Source organism: Camelina sativa, chromosome 20 (assembly GCF_030686135.1).
Source record: "Camelina sativa cultivar CO46 ecotype springtype chromosome 20, ASM3068613v1".
Classification (NCBI taxonomy): Eukaryota; Viridiplantae; Streptophyta; class Magnoliopsida; order Brassicales; family Brassicaceae; genus Camelina; species Camelina sativa.
The window spans coordinates 36,062,254-36,080,130 of record NC_141899.1 but is presented as its reverse complement, the minus strand read 5'-3'; the positions used below and the strand labels follow the sequence as shown (position 1 = coordinate 36,080,130).

The 17,877-nt window shown below is 46.2% G+C and overlaps 1 protein-coding gene across 1 annotated transcript; it reads left to right on the top strand.

Annotated features, from left to right (window-relative positions):
* Positions 1-9,775: 9,775 nt before the first annotated feature.
* LOC147919941 (uncharacterized) lies at positions 9,776-11,949 on the top strand. The gene is made up of 6 exons (XM_087504176.1): positions 9,776-10,052; positions 10,191-10,337; positions 10,419-10,699; positions 10,836-10,946; positions 11,045-11,168; positions 11,240-11,949. Exons 1-6 carry the CDS (start codon positions 9,776-9,778, stop codon positions 11,947-11,949), a joined length of 1,650 nt encoding a protein of 549 aa, XP_087360302.1.
* The last annotated feature ends 5,928 nt before the right edge of the window (positions 11,950-17,877 follow it).

Genomic DNA, 17,877 nt, shown 5'->3' with positions numbered 1-17,877 from the left:
GATCTCTCCCAAAACACCAAGAACAAGCCCAGAAATTCACAGAAACGATTTCTCTCCTTTTCTCCCTCTTTTCTCTGATAAACGGCGACAAAACACCCTAAAACCCTTAATTTGTCGCTTCCCCACTTAAATACTCGGTTTAGGTCACTAAACCAACAATCCCAAACCAAAATCGCGAATTAAAACAAACCTGACGAACACAGGATTAGTGGTGTCGATCGATGCCACAAGGGTATCGATCAACACTCCTTCAAAACCGCATAATCCGGTTCGCGGATGTTACAATTCTCCCCCACCAATAAGGATTCGTCCTCGAATCCCACAGCAACGTTCATCCATCAAGGACCTCCGTGCCACCGTCAACACGGCCCGCACGTCCTCCGACCGGACTGAACACTGCCAGTCAAGGTTTCCCGTGCAACTGTCGCAACAGCCCGCACACCTCCGACTGAACTATGAGGTCTCCCTCTAGTCAATATACTCACATCCTAGACAGTATTTGCTCACTACTCAGTGCTTCCCCCGTCCGTGGTCGCAACCAACGAATCATGCCGGCTCGCTATCAGGCTAACCACCTTAAGCTACGGCATCCAGGAAGTCACTCACACTCCACCCGCTCTCAGGTCGCAACCTTCGAGTCATACCGGCTCACTGCCAGGCCATAGCCTACAGCTACGGTATCCAGGGAGTCTCACACGCCCACTCCCCCCCGCTCTCTGGTCGCAACCCTCGAGACATACCAGCTCACTGCCGAGCTGCGGCTCACAGCTACGGTATCCAGGGAGTCTCATAATCCCGCTCTTGGGTCGTCACCCTACATCACTCTCTCGGATCGTCAGCCGAAGCAAATATACCACTCCCACTCTCTGGCCACAAAGTCCATCGAGCTATCGGTATCAATGAGTTGGGCCTACACAATCTTGAGCAAACAAGTCTAATGTCATCGAGTATCCCCCGACTAGATCTACCTCAATTCTTTCCATTAATAGGCAAGCTTTAACTATTCATAAAACTTCCCATTTTTAGAAACTTTCCTTTTATAATGACATTCTATTTATGGAAATTTTCCATTTATAGCAACCTTCTATTTATGGAAACTTTCCATTTATAGAATTCCCGAGCTATTTCTTTTCCACTGGTTTCACAATTCCCAAAACAAAGAACTCCACTTTTATTAGAATCTCAAATGCAATATTTGTTACAACTCCAAATGAAAATAAATAATGAAAGAAAGAAACCAAAAAGCTAAAACTAAGTGCCGGAATGAACACCCGGTCCTCCATTCGGATGCGCCGCAACCTCCATCACCTGCCTCCTCTTAGGACAGAAGGGCCTGATATGTCCTTCCTCCCGCAATGATAACACACTCGACGGTACTCCTGCGAGTCGCCTCCCCTGGGACCGCTTGCCGACACGTGATCCATGCTCCCGCGCCCATAACCTCCCTGGCCACCTTGGTTTGCCACTATCGTGTCTTCCCGCTTCCTTTTACGCCTTTGCTCCAACTGCCTATCCTTGCTTGGAATGCCCTGCTCCAATGTCTCCTCTGAACGAGCCGCTGGACTAACCACCACTAACTGTGACCTCAAGTCATCCTCTATCCCAGCTGCAACCTAAACCAGCTCCGCCCTCGTGGCATAGCTCCTCACTCTGCACCGAGTCCTCAGATCATCCCGCAAAGCCAGCAAGAACCTCCGCACCTGAGCCGACTCTGGCTCCAAGCCCGACCTGCATACCCCACCAGCCGACTGAACTCTGCATCCAGCTCCCGCACTGTGCGGTCCCCCTGAGTCAACCCCAAGAACAGTGCCTCCATGCGATCAAGAGCCTCCTGTGGAAAATACTTGGAGTTAAACTCCCTCACAAAATCTCCTCAAGACATACCCCGCTGCACCCTCCGTGCTGTCACCGACCTCCACCACACACGTGCATCTCCTGACAAGTAATACACTGCCAGATCCACTCTATACCGGTCAGGACACCGAAGTGACTGGAAAATATCCTCCATCCGCTCCCTCCACTCATCGGCCACACTTGGATCCGTACCTCCCAAGAAATACCCCGCTCCCACTCGCCGCAGCTGCTCCATCATCTGCACATACTGAGCATCCACTACCTTGTCCCTCGGCTGCACACCTGCCTGCAAACCCGCCATAGGCTGCACCGCTGGAACCTGCCCACCAACCACCGGCGGCACTACTGGAACCTGCCCACCATCCACTGGCGGCACTACCGGAACCTGCCCACCAACCACTGGCGGCACCACTGGATCCTGCCCACCAATCACTGGCGGCACCACTGCTGGAAGTCGCTGCAAAACCTGAGCTAGCAAGTCCATCCAGACATCCTCCCTACCCGGAGCACCCTCTGCTGCAACCCTCACACCCGGGGCAACACCGTGACCGACACCGGGCCCATCCGCCCTGCCGTCACCCAAACCAGCCTGGTCTCCAGACACACTAGGATGAACCTCCGCTACCTCCTCCCTGGCCATGCTCTGGGTCACACTCTCACTGGCCTCAGGAACCTGACCTCGTCCCCGACCACGACCAAGACCACGACCATGACCACGACCACACCCGCGACCAACATCACCCTCTCTAGCCATCTGCACTACCCAGAACAGAAGGCTAAGCACACAATTCAAAATCGCATATAAAGTACACATATTACCGTGGAATCTCATTGAAGGCTCGAAGAGGATGATACTAGGACTCCATACCACAAACAAATTGACTAACTACACATATTCAATTTCATCACACAACATCATGCATCCAGCAACAGGAAAACACTTCAACCAATTAAATTCCTAAACCGCTCTAAACCATTCACTTAACCATCCTAGAACCGTATGGGCTCTGATACCAAAATGAAATAACCCAAGTTTTTTTTATAATAATTAAATACAATATATAATTAAGCATCCCATACTACTTAATTAAACAAACCAAACCACACACACAAACCAACCTATGATAAACCGACATCCGATAACATGCACAGCGGAAACATAACAATAATACAAAACCAACACAATAACATTTCTAACCATTCTATCCAGAAACCTAACATGATACTATCCAAGGTTCCAACAACATAAGCAATAAATCCAATAACACACAAACGAGACCCTAGATCATCCTCCTCCTCATCGCCATGATCCCACGATCACATTTTGCCTATACTTGCACACCAGAAACAACAATTGAGGTGCGTAAGTATTATCATAAATACTTAGTGAGGCCGTCCTCCCATCTACTAGGTTATACACACAAGCATATGAGACCCTCTTGTTTAAGCAAAACAAACAACACACAACAATACATCAAACCAGAAAAAATAGTCTCGGATGAGACTAGCGGTCGACCGATGCCTCAACGGTGTCGATCGATGCTACAAACAATGGTGTCGACCGATGCTACACGGTGTCGACCGATGCTTCACAAAATGGTGTTGACCGATGCTCCCTAGTGTCGATCGATGCCTCTTCTGCAAACACGATCTGCGCGAACACGAACGTCGATCTCTCATCCCAAAACCTCTCGAATTCGTCTCAAACTCACCCAATTACCTCGGAAATCTCTGGGAATCACGAAAACAACGAGCCCAAGCAACAAAACAACACAAACAACCAAGTAAACACCCAAACAAAAGAGATCTCATGCTTAGATCAACCATGGTCAAGCACTCACCTCAAAAACAGGAAGATTGGATTGAGAAACGATGGAATCAACACCTCCAGAAGCTTCTCCTTCGTTCCCAGATACAGCTATCACCTCTACAGCCTCATATCTCTCCCAAAACACCAAGAACAAGCCCAGAAATTCACAGAAACGATTTCTCTCCTTTTCTCCCTCTTTTCTCTGATAAACGGCGACAAAACACCCTAAAACCCTTAATTTGTCGCTTCCCCACTTAAATACTCGGTTGAGGTCACTAAACCAACCAACCCAAACCAAAATCGCGAATTAAAACAAGCCCGGCGAACCCAGGATTAGTGGTGTCGATCGATGCCACAAGGGTATCGATCGACACTCCTACAAAACCGCATAATCCGATTCGCGGATGTTACAGTAATAAGTTTTTTTTTTTTTAAAATTTCATCTCTCCACTCTTTCTCTATCTCTATGGTCTGTGGGTATCAATTTTGTCTCTCATAGCTCTCTCTCTCTCTCTCTTTATATTAATCATTTTTAATATTTTATTTTTATTTCTTTTTTCTTTTATTCTTTATCATAACTATTTAAATAATTGTTAACGTACTAAAAAAAACTTTTCACATCTTCTATATATTAAAAGAGAAACATTTTGGTGAAAAAGCTGATGTGTCAGCATTATAGAACTCAGTGCACCATTTAGCAAAGTCCCCTCAAATTTTCTAATTAATTACATATTTGTGCCATTGTATTTATTGGCAAAAGAAAATATAAACTCATAAACGAAACCCTACACATGCCTATCCTCACCTATATATACATTCTTTAAGCATAATAGCCAGAGCAAACAAAAAAAAACCCATTTTCAATAATCACATGCCTACTTCGCCAAGCTTTACGTAAATCATGTCTCATCATGGTACGAGCGTAATAGCCAATACCAGTCATCTACCAATATAATTTATGATGAACATCCTCCTAAGTTTGTTTATAATGTGGTGGAAAAACAGTGGCAGAAGAAAGAAAAACATGATTTTTTACCAATTACAAACTTTTACTCGGTAAGTATACAAAGTTTTATGATGATCAAGTTGTCAGTTTAATTTCTTTATATATCCAACTCCTACATTTGAACAGGTTTCAAAAGCGGTACATCATGAAGCAAATGACCAGACACATAAGATCAAGATTCTGTTTCAGTATTTAACCAAAACAGAGAAATATCCAACTAGATTATCCACCAAGCAGAGAAATATCCAACTAGATTATCCACCAAGCAGAGAAATATCTGCTCCAACTACATATGTCCACCTATCCGCCTCCTTAGGCTCGATACCTTTCGAGAAGAATCTCGAACCCGTCATCTACAACTGCTTCATCCTCTTAACATAAGATGGAAACTCCTCAACATCTGCAGCCCTCGGCTGCACCCCGCCACATGCGGCACAGCTTGAGCCTACTCCGATACCCCTCTCGGTAACCGCTCCAACAGCACAACAACCGATCTACCAAGCGATCATCTCGACCCTGGGCTCCACCTGCTGCAGCCCCACACCTGGGTTCCCAGCACCCCCGGCATTCTCACCGGCTAATCTTCTCTGGTCTCTCCTCATACGCTTACGACCCTCTGACGTACCTCCTCGTGGAACTCTGGACCACACACTCACTGGCCTCGGGACCCGCCCGACCATGACCAAGACCACGTCCTCGTCCACGACCAACAACCCAAACACCTTTAACCACTTTACTTCCAAGAACGGAAGCTAACAAGCAATCTTAACATAACACAAAAACATAAACTCACCGTGGAATCACACTGTAGGCTCGAAGAGGATGTTCTAGGACTCCATACCACACACAATTGACTTACTCACATAATCAATCAAAGCATGCAAATCCCAAACATCTATAGCACAAAGCCTAGTGAACCCAAACCTAGAACCGTAAGGGCTCTGATACCAAACTTAAACGACCCGACCCATTTTTTTTTCTTTAAAATAATAAATAATAAAAATAGTATAATAATAAACAACTAAGCTAGTGGTCCCATACCTACTAGCCACCTAACCACAATCACACCAAACAGCAGAAATAATAAAACCAGTAAATAACCAATAAACCAATAACAAATATCAAATAAACTGTAATAATTTCAAAACCATAAACTAAAGATCCAGTTAACATAAACCAGAGAACCAACAATCCTAAACAACATTCTAGGATTCAACTCTAGCAACCTAACAAAAGTCAGACAACAACCAAGAAAGCCACTAGAACATCCTTCTCTTCATTGTCATGATCCCACGGTCACACTTTGCCTCTACCTGCACCACAAACACAATGAGATGCATGAGTATTACTAGAAATAATTAGTGAGGCGATCCTCCCATCTATGAGCTATACACACAAGAAAATCAAGAGTACAACTACAAATAAAATATAACAAACCAACCATTAAACTGAACAACCAATAACACTTTCACCACACCTACACATCATCACACAAAACAAGTCATACAACCCAATCACTTAGATAAGCTCATGGTCACGCACTCACCTTTACAAGTGATTCACAAAAATAACTACAACCAAATGAGAGGCTCTCCAATATCCAGGAACAACCAAACTCGCTCCTACAACCAATCACAACAACAAACAAACATTGAAAACAAACTGCCAGAAAAACAGAAAAGAACAACCTTACAAATGAAACCACGAAATCGAAACTAACCGTTAACTTTCTAATCCCTCCAGTGAAAAGCAAGGCCTAAATGGCCAAAAGCTTCACCCAAAATTTCAGCACGATCAGATCTCAAATGAAACCGTAATCGATCCTGAAATACCCGTTGGTCTCAATCTACGACTGAGACAAACGTCCCACGAAAACGCCAATATCCCCTAGAATATTAACTCAAATTCAATTCTGTAAAAAGGAGAGTGTACGAAAATCTCTTAGCTACAACCCTACCAAAAATCAATACCTTTCGAAACGATTTGACCCGTCGGATTTCCTTCTCCCAAACACTAACAGTTCCGTTTCTCTCTGAAAAAGCTTGATCTCCTTCTCTTCCTCCTTTACACCAAAAAAATCAAGGGTTCTCACACTTTCTCTCCCTCTCTCTCTCTGATAGTGTCAACAAAAGCAAGAAAAAAGAGAGGAGGCGTGACTTTTATGAAGAAGATTAAGGATTTTTTGTTTGATTTGATTAAACCAAGATTTAATTAAATCAAAAATCAATTAAAACCCACTCCTTTGGTTTACTCAACACATCACAAACTCTATTCCCAGAACACGGATGTTACGACATCTAATGATCTGATCATCATTACACAATGGTACATATGAAATATAATAATGTTTGTGATATATCATGGTTTTTAGGTGTTTTTAGCCATGATATAAGTCTTATTTGTAGAGTCTTTTGGTATTTTTAGAATCTTTTGAGTTTTTATAGGATTTAGCATGGATGGGAGCATAATGGAGCTAAACAGAAAGATTAGGAGTTTAATCAAGCATTGAGGCTGAGCTGCAGAAGTTGAGAGACGAATTCAGAATCCAGCATCGATCGACACACTGATAGCATCGATCGATGCTAGGCCAAATGCGAAATCGGAAGTTTTCCTCACAAGTTTTGAAGATTTACAAAGCTGCCCCAAAGTTTTCCATATTTACATCATTAGTCCCTAGACGTGTTTAGGAATATAAATAGGATTTTTATAGTCATTGTTTAGACCTAACCTTTATTTTTCCCTGTAACTTTTGAGAGCAAAACCCTGAGAGATTTTTAGAGAGCTTTTGGAGAGAAGAATCAAGACTCCTTCAGAGAAGCTTCGAAACTCCTTTTCTTCTTTTTTTAATCTCTTAATGCTATCTATTTTATTCATGATTTGTGTTATTACAATTATGTCTGAGTAGATCTGCTTGTTAGGTTTAGGGTTTCTCATTAGGGTTTCATTGATTGTTAGATTGATTAATTGTTTAGGATTCATTATCTTTCTTGTTCTTTACCATAGGTTGTTCTTAATGCTAGATCTTTGATTAGTCATCTGGATTTAGATCTTAGGATTATTGATTGATATGAGAATATAATTGATTTTTCTGATAAAACCTTTGGTGAGCAAAATTAGTTTTTGCAAAGAGATTTGAATTAGTGATTTTGTGAACATATCTAAACCTGATTTTATTGATGGTTTTTAACTTGAATTTTGCAAAGAGATTTGAATTTTCTGGTTTTAAAACTTAGATAATATTTGCAGTGAGAAATGATTTATTTTATAATTGTGTTTAGAGTTCAAGAACGGTGCTTAATTGTTGAATCTTGCTTGTTTAATTAATTGATCTGATTTTTCATGATTTCCTGAGAATTTCCCTAGGTCTAGCGTTTTTAATTCCTGAATTCACAACACCTTTTAATTATGTTTTTGCATTGTTTTTAAATTAATATTTTGATTTAGCATAATTAAAAGATTCATAAGTCTATTGTGTGAACTAGAGTCTCTGTGGATTCCACCCCTAGAGTATTACAACTGCAAGTCTGTTAGTACCATAGGGTATTACAATTTGAGCATATCAAATTTTGGCACCGTTGCCGGGGACTCTTTTGATTTCACCATTAGATTAAAATCTTTGATTTTGTCTAAATTTTTCTTTTTCTGTTTTACTCACACGCTTTTGTTTCTTTTCTCTTGTGTGTTTCAGGTACATGCCTAAGCCTAGCACCAGGAAAAATCCTACTGGTCCGGTTGTGAAGCTTACAAACCAAGAGGTAGGACAACTAGAGCGTGAGAACACAAAAGCAGCCAAATCAACAAAGATGGTCAACCCAATCATATTGAGACCAGATGCGGCTGGAATTTTGAGAGATCAAGAGGGTCATGTGTGTTGATGTCCTTATCGGTCACAATTAGTATGTTTAGTTCGGTCAAAGGAAGGTCAAAGTTCTTTTTTATTTTATTGGTGCCGAGGCACAAAAGACGGGCTACAACACGACTTAAACGAGCTACAGGCGCAGACGAGAGTAAAGGACGAGCTATTCACTCATCGATCCTTAAGCTGTTGACTCTAGATGCGTTGACTCTTGCTTGGACGAGCTGGGGCTCGTGTACTTGCTGTACGAATTCTCCTGCCTTTTTCCGATCCCTTTTCCAAAGGCCATACGCCTGTATTTATAGGGAATCGTGTCGGTTCGTCCAAGAAAAAGCCCATAATACCCCTCTTTCTTCAAAGGGTTTACTTTGGGCTTTTTCCTGGGCCAGGGCCCTTTGTTGGGGTGGGATCTACCCCTAACAGTAGTCCCCCCCCTTCGCCTCTAGTTCGTAGTCTTTAGGCTAAGGACTGCGCGTGGAAAGATGCAGGGTCGCTTCTCTTGATTGGGTAGACAAAAAGTCGCGCGTGAAGGAGCGGTTTCCGATGTCTAGTGTCGAATTGTCGTGTGCAGTGCTTCGAAGCGCGTGAAATCCGGAAGTCGTATCGTCATTGAGCGCGTGCTGCAATGATGACGTTTCCAGATCCTTCTCTCTTCCCCTATAAATATCACTTCTTCTCGTGTTCTCGGTGCTCTCATCGTTCAGGTTTTCTCCCTTCCTCCTATCTTGTCGTTATTTTTATTTTAGTGCGTCACGTTTTCATTATGAATTCCCCTCGATCCCGTCGTCCAATTCTTCCGCCGAGAGCCACCTTCGACGAGTTACGAGTTCTGAATCTGGCGGCTCCACTAGGTCTGCTCGTCGGCAGGCCCGTTCTCAGAGTCCCTCTGATTCGTCCTCGGCGGGTTCAGACATGGCTCGATTTGAAGAGTTGAAGCGTCGTCTCATTCCCGGGTCGGCAGTTCCTAGTTCGTCGGGTCTCCCCTGCAGGATTCCTTCCTTGATCGACGAGCCATTAATCGATGACTCGTCTTTCGCCAACCGCAAACCTTTTCAATCATATGCCTCCGACGACGCTGAAAATTGACGCGGCAGCTGACGCGGTTCGTATCGGGAATTTAAACACCGAACCGAAGATTCTGATTCCAAAATCATTTCAGCGTCCCTGGGATGCTCCTCCCGGCTTTATTTGACTCTCGGAAAAATACTTCACCGAGTGCGGTCTCACCTTCCCTCTTCCATCCTTTATGATGACGTATTTTGCTCGTCGAGAGGCGGCCATTTCTCAATTTACCCCGGCGACCTTTCGAAATGCTGTCGGTCTTTCTATCATGGCCAAAGCTACGGGAGTCACACTCACTTGTGATCACTTGGAAGAGTTGATGAATCTGAACCCGTCGAGTCAGGAGAAAACTCCTGGGCTTTATTATGTAGCGTCGGGAAAGAAGACGACGCTCGTCGAGGGTGCCAAGGCCAAAACGTATAATTGGAAGGGCTCGTATTTCTTTCTTGAAGTTTCAGCGGGGGGTTATGGAAGGTCCATCTATTCCTTGGTTTTCTGGGTGGAATCCTTCACCCGGTAGCCGACCATTCTTGCCTAGTTATCTTTGTTTTCAGTGTCTTTTGGTTTTACTTAACATCTTTCCCCCCTTTTTTTGTTTCCAGTTGTTATTCCGAGGTGTTTGCTTCCATACCCCTCTTCTTTTCAAGCCGAGATAGACGCGATTAAGCTCCATTGCCCTTACATTTGGCCGGGTACCGAGGGTAAAAGAGATCGTCGAAGGAAGTTAGCATCTAGCCAAAGACCAAGAGGTACTCTTTATGTCCGTACATATACAAATATATATATGTTTCGAGCTTTGTTTCGATACCGTTTCTATCGTTTTTTTTTAGCCGAGACAATGGGAAAGTTGAACTTGAACCACCCTAACGCATCTGCTCGTTACCGCCGAGTTCCAGAGCCGTCGCCTCGTTCGGCTCCCCGTCAGGATGCTCGTCAAGGTGCCAATCCCTCAGGCGCTGGTTCGTCCAAAAGGGTCCCTCCTTCCCCTCGTCAAGCTGTGGGCGACCCTTTGAGGATGCGTCCAAGATCCCTTCCGCCGAACAGCCACATTGGTCCTGAGGAGACGCTTCCGAGGAGGAAGGCGGACGGGACTCCTGGTCGCATCGCCGAGGTTCCCAAAAATTCTCAGAAGAGGAAGGATGGTCCTGAGCAAGAACGGTCTGTCCCGCCGAAGAAGTCTAAGCTGTCCGACTTTAGCTGGAATTTAGCTTTCCTCTGGGGCTCGTCCTTTTCAAAATGACTGGCAGTCCTGTGCTGAGCTGTTTCGGAAGATTCACTTTGGTGAAGGTCGTCTTCCTTCTGTTGAGAGGATGAAAGAGGCCGATGCGGTTACTAACGTTGCTCAAGCGTCCTTCGAGGTTCGTCGGTTAAACCAACTCGCTCTTTAAATCTTCCTTTATCTATTTTATCTTTTTTTTTTAATGGTTTTCATTCTTTCTTCTTTTTTTTTTAACAGTTTATTGCGCGCATTAATCGTATGGCCTCTTGCTATGAATGTCGTGTTCGGGACTTGGAAGGCGACCGTTCGAGGGCGTCGAATGAGAGGATCGAACGCCTTGAGGCTCAATTGGGGGAGGCGGGTTCGGTCCAACCAGAGACTTAGCGACGAGGGTAGCGAAGCTCGAACACCACCGGAGCGGGCTGATCACAGAGCGGGACGCCCTTACGACGAAGCTCGAGGAGTCTGAAGCTGCCTGTAATGGCTTGAAGCTCACCCTTAACTCGGAGACGAGGAGGCTTAGGGATCGGCGTGACGAGTATGGGTACCATGAGCGAATCAACACTTTTCACGAGGTGGCTGGTCGTGTGCGGAGGCTCTTATCCAAGCACAAAAGCTACGCCGATGTGGTTGAAGCGTCGCGGGAGAAATTCCTCGAATACAATCAAGCCGTTGGGAACGTCCAGATGCTCGAAACGCTCGTCGCCGAGGGTCAGATTTCTTTGCTTGATGAGGGGATTAAGGACAAGGTTGTGGCCGTGATGAATCAGCTGAAGGGCGAGGTTGAAGAGTTTGATCTGCCGGATATTACCGAGGCTGACTTCGACTTGTCCCAGGTTTTTGCCGGGCCTCTTCCCCCAATTCTGACTTGGGTTGCTTCCCCAATTAGCGGAAATACTGAGGGTTGTAATGACGAGGGGGGAGATGACGGATCTGAGAGTGGGGAGATCGAAGGTGACGGGGGTGGAGAACTGGGCGAGCAGGGGCCGGTCGACGATCGTCCTTCTGATGGATTTGAGGTGCAAGTCACGGACCACCCTTCTGATGGAGCCGAGGAGCAAGTTACGGACCTTCCTGCCGGAGGATTACCACGTCTCTCAACTCCCGGGCACGAGTCTCCGGTCGCTGGTTTAGTCTCTTGATTACTCTGTTGTCGTAGTCGCCGTGTTGAGGGTCCGGCTCCCTCGTACTATCTTCCTTTTGCCGTGTCTTTGGGGTCGGCTCCCTTTAAGAACTCTATTCTCACCCTTGGGGCATTTATCAAGGGTTTCATTTAATGCTTTGTTTTTCGAAACATTGCTTACTGGGCACTGAATGCCTTTTCTGTTTTTTTTGTTTGAAACTTGCGCCTGTTGGGACTTGTGCCTTTCGTTCTATAAATAGTCTTTGTTCTTTACTTCAGTCTTGTTTTCTTGTTAGAGTTTTCTTTTGCTTTTGTAGGGAGGAGAAAGTTATTCCGATGCCAGTGACAACTAGAGCCGCGTGGTTGTGCAGGGCGCGGGAACAGCTCGGTGTCAGGTCCGACGAGGTGATACAGTCAGAACTCGACAACTATAATGCTCGCATCCAGCGGCTAAGATCTTACGTCATCGCCACCCGTCGTTCGTCTCGAACATTATTATGACTTCTATCGTGTGGACGGGACAGTGGAATGTCTTGAAGCGCTGATTGACGAAGGGTTTTTCGTTCCGAAGTGGCGATGGGGTCGGCTGCTGGACGAGCGTACCCGGCGCAAAATTTTTTCGCAGAAGTGGTGATTCCTACGCTCGAGCAGGGCGACCTTGACTCCCTTGGTCGAAGGCCGTTTGAAGAACGGGAGGAGATCGAGGCCTGCCGGGTTTGTATCGAAGTGCTTCGTCGTTATATTACACAGCTGGAAGTACAAGTCACTACTTTAATGAGAGTAGTCATGTTGAAGGGATCCGTGCGTACCTCGAGGATATGGTTGGATGAGGCACGGCTGTTCCGATGGACCTGCTGAAAGACGTTAAGGAATCGTGCCGTCATTGGCAGACAGTAATTGGCGGGCTAGAGTTTGATGAGCCTTCCAATGCCGATCTCAGAGTTGAATGACTTGTTTTCCCCTTTTTTTATGTGCGGTAATAGGGTCGGCACCCGCATCAGACTATTGTCACCCCTCTCTTTTCTTTTTAAATAAAGTCAGTTTTTAAATGTTGAAGTATTGTTTTTTTTTTTTTAAAAAAGGGGTGCGACTCGTGATGGTCGGCTTATCCCTTTATGCGAGTTATGACTCAGCTTTCACTGGGTACGACTTAGGACAGCCGATTTACCCGTTTGTGCGAGTTGGACTCGGCTTTATATAACCAGGTGCGACCGTTAATAGTCGGCTTACCCTTTTGTGCGAGTTGCGACTCGGCTTAAAAATAGTACGTCGGAACGTCGAATCGTTACCGGGCCAGGATAACAACTAATATAACTTGCAAACGACGACTCATTCTTATAATTTTTATATTATTGGCGGCTGTGTCCCGCAAAACGGGACTGCCTACGTACCCCCCGATCAGGAGGGATCAAGCCGCTCGTAGTTTACATTTACATGCTTATTAAAACTATAAAAGGGGGTGAGCTGGATGTAGCCGAGCTTGCTCAGTAGTAGTAGCGCTTTTTTTTTAGTAGTAGTAGCGTTTGAGATGCATCGAATTCCAAGATCTCGGCACTCGTTCACCGCCCATTGTTAGGAGTTCGTACACGCCGGGATGAACGACCTTGGATACTAGATATGGGCCTTCCTAGTTGGCCCCCATTTTTCCGGCGTCTGGCTCGGCCGTATTTTCAAAGACCTTACGGAGGACGAGGTCCCCTTCGTCGAAATGCCGATTGTGAACTTTCTTGTTGTAGTACTTGGCTGCAGCGAGCTGATAGTTCTTGATTCGTAGGAGTGCCTTGTCTCGTTCTTCTTCCAACTCGTCGAGTCTATCCGTTAGCATCTGACTGTTGAGCGCGGTGTTTTGGACGAGCATCGTTCGTCTGAGGCTCGAACTGCCGACCTCAGCTGGTGCCATTGCTTCCATCCCGTAGGCTAAGGAGAATGGGGTTTGGTTAGTGGACGTCCTTGGGGTCGTTTGGTAGGACCAAAGTACTCCGTCAAGCTTGTCGGCCCATGCGCCCTTCTTGGCGTCCAATCTTTTCTTCAGGCCATCGAGTATGGTCTTGTTGGTAGCTTCGGCCTGGCCGTTTCCTTGTGGATACCTCGTCGTTGATTTTCTTAATTTGATTCGCCATCTCGCACAAAAAATTTTGAATTGCAGGGTGATGAACTACGATCCGTTGTCAGTGTTTATTTCGTATGGAAGACCGTGGCCACAAATTATATATTTCCAGACGAAGAGTTGGACGTCTCTGGCCTTGATGTTCACATAAGACTCGGCCTCGACCCATTTAGTGAAGTAATCAGTGAGGACGAGTATATACCGCTTCTGCCTAGAAGTTGGCAGTGGGCCAATGATGTCCATTGCCCAGCGCATGAACAGTTAAAGAGCTACTCCGGCTCGCAGGAGTTCGGTTGGTTGATGTATAATGGGGGCGTGCCGCTGGCATTTCTCACACTTGGCGACGAACTTTTCGTAGTCGGATATCATCTTTGGCCAGTAATGGCCATGCTTCTTAATTCGTAGTGCTAAGGCTCGGCCGCCTGAGTGATTTCCTCCAGCTCCTTCGTGAGTGTCCATCATGACGCGCTCGGTGTCGTCGCCGTGTATGCAAAGCAACAGGGCTCCTGACGCCGTCCATCGAAGCAAATGATATTTAATCAGGGTATATCGGGAGGCCTTGATTTTCAGTCTTCGTCTAGCCCATTTGTCTGTTGGCACTTTGCCATCAGCGAGATATGCACAGATTTCGACTCGTCAATCCGTCGCGTCAGTGTCTGATGGAGGTTCGCATCTAATGTCGAGACGATTGCCGCCAAAGCATCGGCCGGTGCGTTATCTCCTCTAGGGATTTTGATGAGCTCGAATTCGTCAAAACGTTTCGACAAAATCCTAACGACGTCGAGGTAGGCGGCCATGGGTTCGCTTTTGGTATCGTATTCGCCGCTGAACTGGTTAGCGACGAGCTGAGAGTCGCAAAAAGCTCGAATCCGCTTGATCTGCATTCCGTTGGCGAGCCTAAGCCCGGCGTTAAGCGCTTCATACTCGGCGACGTTGTTGGTTGCTTGGAATCGGAGACGGAAAGACTGTTCCAAAATTTCCGCCGGTCGGCGAAGTTAATCGAATCCCTATCCCCGACCCAAGTTGAGAGGATGCGCCGTCCACATGCAGGGTCCATCGGCTTCTCCAAATGGCAGTTCGATTAAAAAGTCGGCGAGCACTTGAGACTTAGCAGCCGGACGAGTTCGATACTCGATGTCGTACTCGCTAAGTTCAATTACCCACTTTGTCAGCCGACTAGACTAGTTCGGGCTGTGCAGTATAGATCGTAAAGGCTGATTGGATAGGATAGCGATAGTGTGTGACTAAAAGTATGGTCGGAGCTTTCTCGCAGATGTGACGACTGCCAGGGCAACCTTCTCGACTGTTGGGTAGCGAGTCTCTGCGTCGTCGAGTGATTTGCTTATGTAAAAGATGGGTCGTTGCTCTCCTCGATCGTCTTTAACGAGTACACCACTGACTGCCGATTCTGAGACTGCGATATAAAGAAATAAGATTTCGCCGAGTTCTGGTTTTGCTAGGATCGGTGGGGTCGATAAATAGTTCTTTAGCTCGTTGAATGCGCTGTAACAGGCTTCGGTCCATTCGAACTTGCCCTTGGTTTTGAGAAGCTGGTAGAATGGTAGACACTTGTCGGTTGATCTGGATATAAAACGGTTCAAAGCGGCGATCCGTCCAGTTAACCGTTGCACTTCTCTGGCATTTTTTGGCGACGGTAGATCGATGATTGCATTTATTTGCTTCGTGTTTGCCTCATTGCCTCGCCTGGTCACCAGATACCCAAGGAATTCGCCGGACTTAACTGCAAACGTGCATTTGGCCGGGTTCAGTTTCATCTCATACTTGTTTAGGGTGTCGAAGCACTGCCGCAGATGAGTGATATGATCCTTTGCATGTTGTGACTTGACGAGCATGTCGTTGATATAGACTTCCATAGTCCGGCCGAGTTGCTCGGCAAACATCTTATAGACTAACCGCTGATACGTCGCTCCTACATTTTTCAGGCCGAAGGGCATAACCTTATAACAGTAGGTCCCTCTATCTGTGATAAACGACGTCTTTTCCTGGTCGTCCTTGTGCATTAGAATCTGGTTGTAACCAGAGAAGGCCTCCATAAAAGTTAACAGCTCGTTGCCTGCGGTTGCTTCGACGAGTTGATCAATCCTTGGCAACGGGAAGCTATCCTTCGGGCAGGCCTTGTTGAGGTCTATAAAATCTACGCAGACTTGCCACTTTCCGTTCTTCTTTTTGACGACCACCGGGTTAGCTAACCACTCAGGATATTTTACTTCCACGATTGACCCGGCGCCAAGGAGTTTTTCAACTTTGTCGTTCACTGCTTGTGATCGTTCGGGACCCAACTTGCGCCACTTCTACTTGACCAGCTTATGGGTTGGGTCGGCATTGAGTTCATGGGTCGTGACACTTGGATCAATCCCCTTCATATCAGTCACGCTCCATGCAAACGTCGAGATGTTGGTTTTGAGGAAGAGTATCAACTCGTTACGCATGGCGGAAGTTATCTCCGTGCCGATATTCACGCATCGTTTCTTATCGTTCCCGTCGAGATTCACCTCCACGACTGCGGCAATGCCTTATTGGACAGGAGTAGGCTTCCCGTCTGTCGGCGATGTGCTATCGTCGCCGACTCACTGCTTTGATTGCTATAATTTCTTTCCAGTGCGAATCTTATGCTTGATCAGGAAGCAGGCCCTTGCGGTTTGCTAGTTACCACGTAGCGTGTATATTCCCTTTGAAGTTGGGAACTTAACACACTGATGGTGCGTCGACGGGACGGCTTTCATCTTGTGAAGCCATGGGGTTCCGAGGATAACGTTATAGATTGTCGGCATGTCAATAACCGCGAACCAGAAGTATCTGGCTATCCTTCCAACAAAGATTGGTAAAGTGATGGAGCCGATTGACATAAGATGATCCCCGTCGAAGCCCGTCAGAGAGTGACATTCTGGCGTGATGTCGTTTTCGCCAATTTCCATCTTTGCCAGGACGTCCCTAAAGATGACGTTGACCGAGCTTCCGGTATCGATCAATATTCTTGTCACTTCGCTTTCGCCAATTAAGAGCTCGACGACCAGTGGATCATTGTGCGGCAAATCCAAACCTTCAGCCTCGAACCTTGATGGCCAGGATTTTGTCATTTCTGCCTTCTTGGTGTAATCCCTGATCGCCCTGACCGAATCATTGCATCCGGCCAGTCCGCCCATTATCATGTTGATTTGTCTTATCGTCGGGGGACGTTGATCGGGCTTACGATCTGTATGCGGTCGTTTTTCATGACTGCTGTCTTTTCTTCGGTCAGCGAGTAGATTTTGAATTTCCATTTCGTCTTCGCTTTGGTCGGCAAGTATCTTAGAGTCTTTGACGAATTTTTGAGCGATATTTTCAGCACGCTTGGCATCACCTCGTCCAGGACGGATTGTCTTGCTTCTGTCGGGCTCGACGACTATTGTACCGCTCCATCAAGACCTTCTGGAGGTAATGGCACTCGTCAGTTGTGTGGGTGGTACTTTGATGGTAGTCGCAATACGGGGTTGCACTATTCTCGCCTCCTTCCTTCTGGATGTACTTTTTTTTGCCGATTGCAAAAGTTCGACGAGTTCGATCTTGGTTTCTGGTGAAGTGTTGTCGTGGCTCGACGTGCTCGACTTTTGGAGGCGCGGTTACGGGCTGTTTGGTTATCGGACCTCCCTCCAAGGAGTGTTTCTTGGCGTTGATAGCTTTCTCTTCCTCGAGTCCGATGTGTTTTGCAGCTCGGAGTAGTGCGTCGGCTACGGTCTCTATGTGCGTTAAAGACAGTTCTTCCTTGAATCGTGACTAGTACCAAAGCGCGTTTCGAAGTGCAACGATAGCGGCAGCGTCTGGAATTGAGATGTTGACGTA

Bases quoted from the DNA above. Each gene is read 5' to 3' on its own strand.
- LOC147919941 (XM_087504176.1), top strand. From the start codon at position 9,776: ATGACGTATTTTGCTCGTCGAGAGGCGGCCATTTCTCAATTTACCCCG. The intron at 10,947-11,044 runs GTTCGTCGGTTA...TTTTTTTAACAG, and splicing joins TTGCTCAAGCGTCCTTCGAG to TTTATTGCGCGCATTAATCG. The intron at 11,169-11,239 runs GTTCGGTCCAAC...GGCTGATCACAG, and splicing joins GGCTCAATTGGGGGAGGCGG to AGCGGGACGCCCTTACGACG.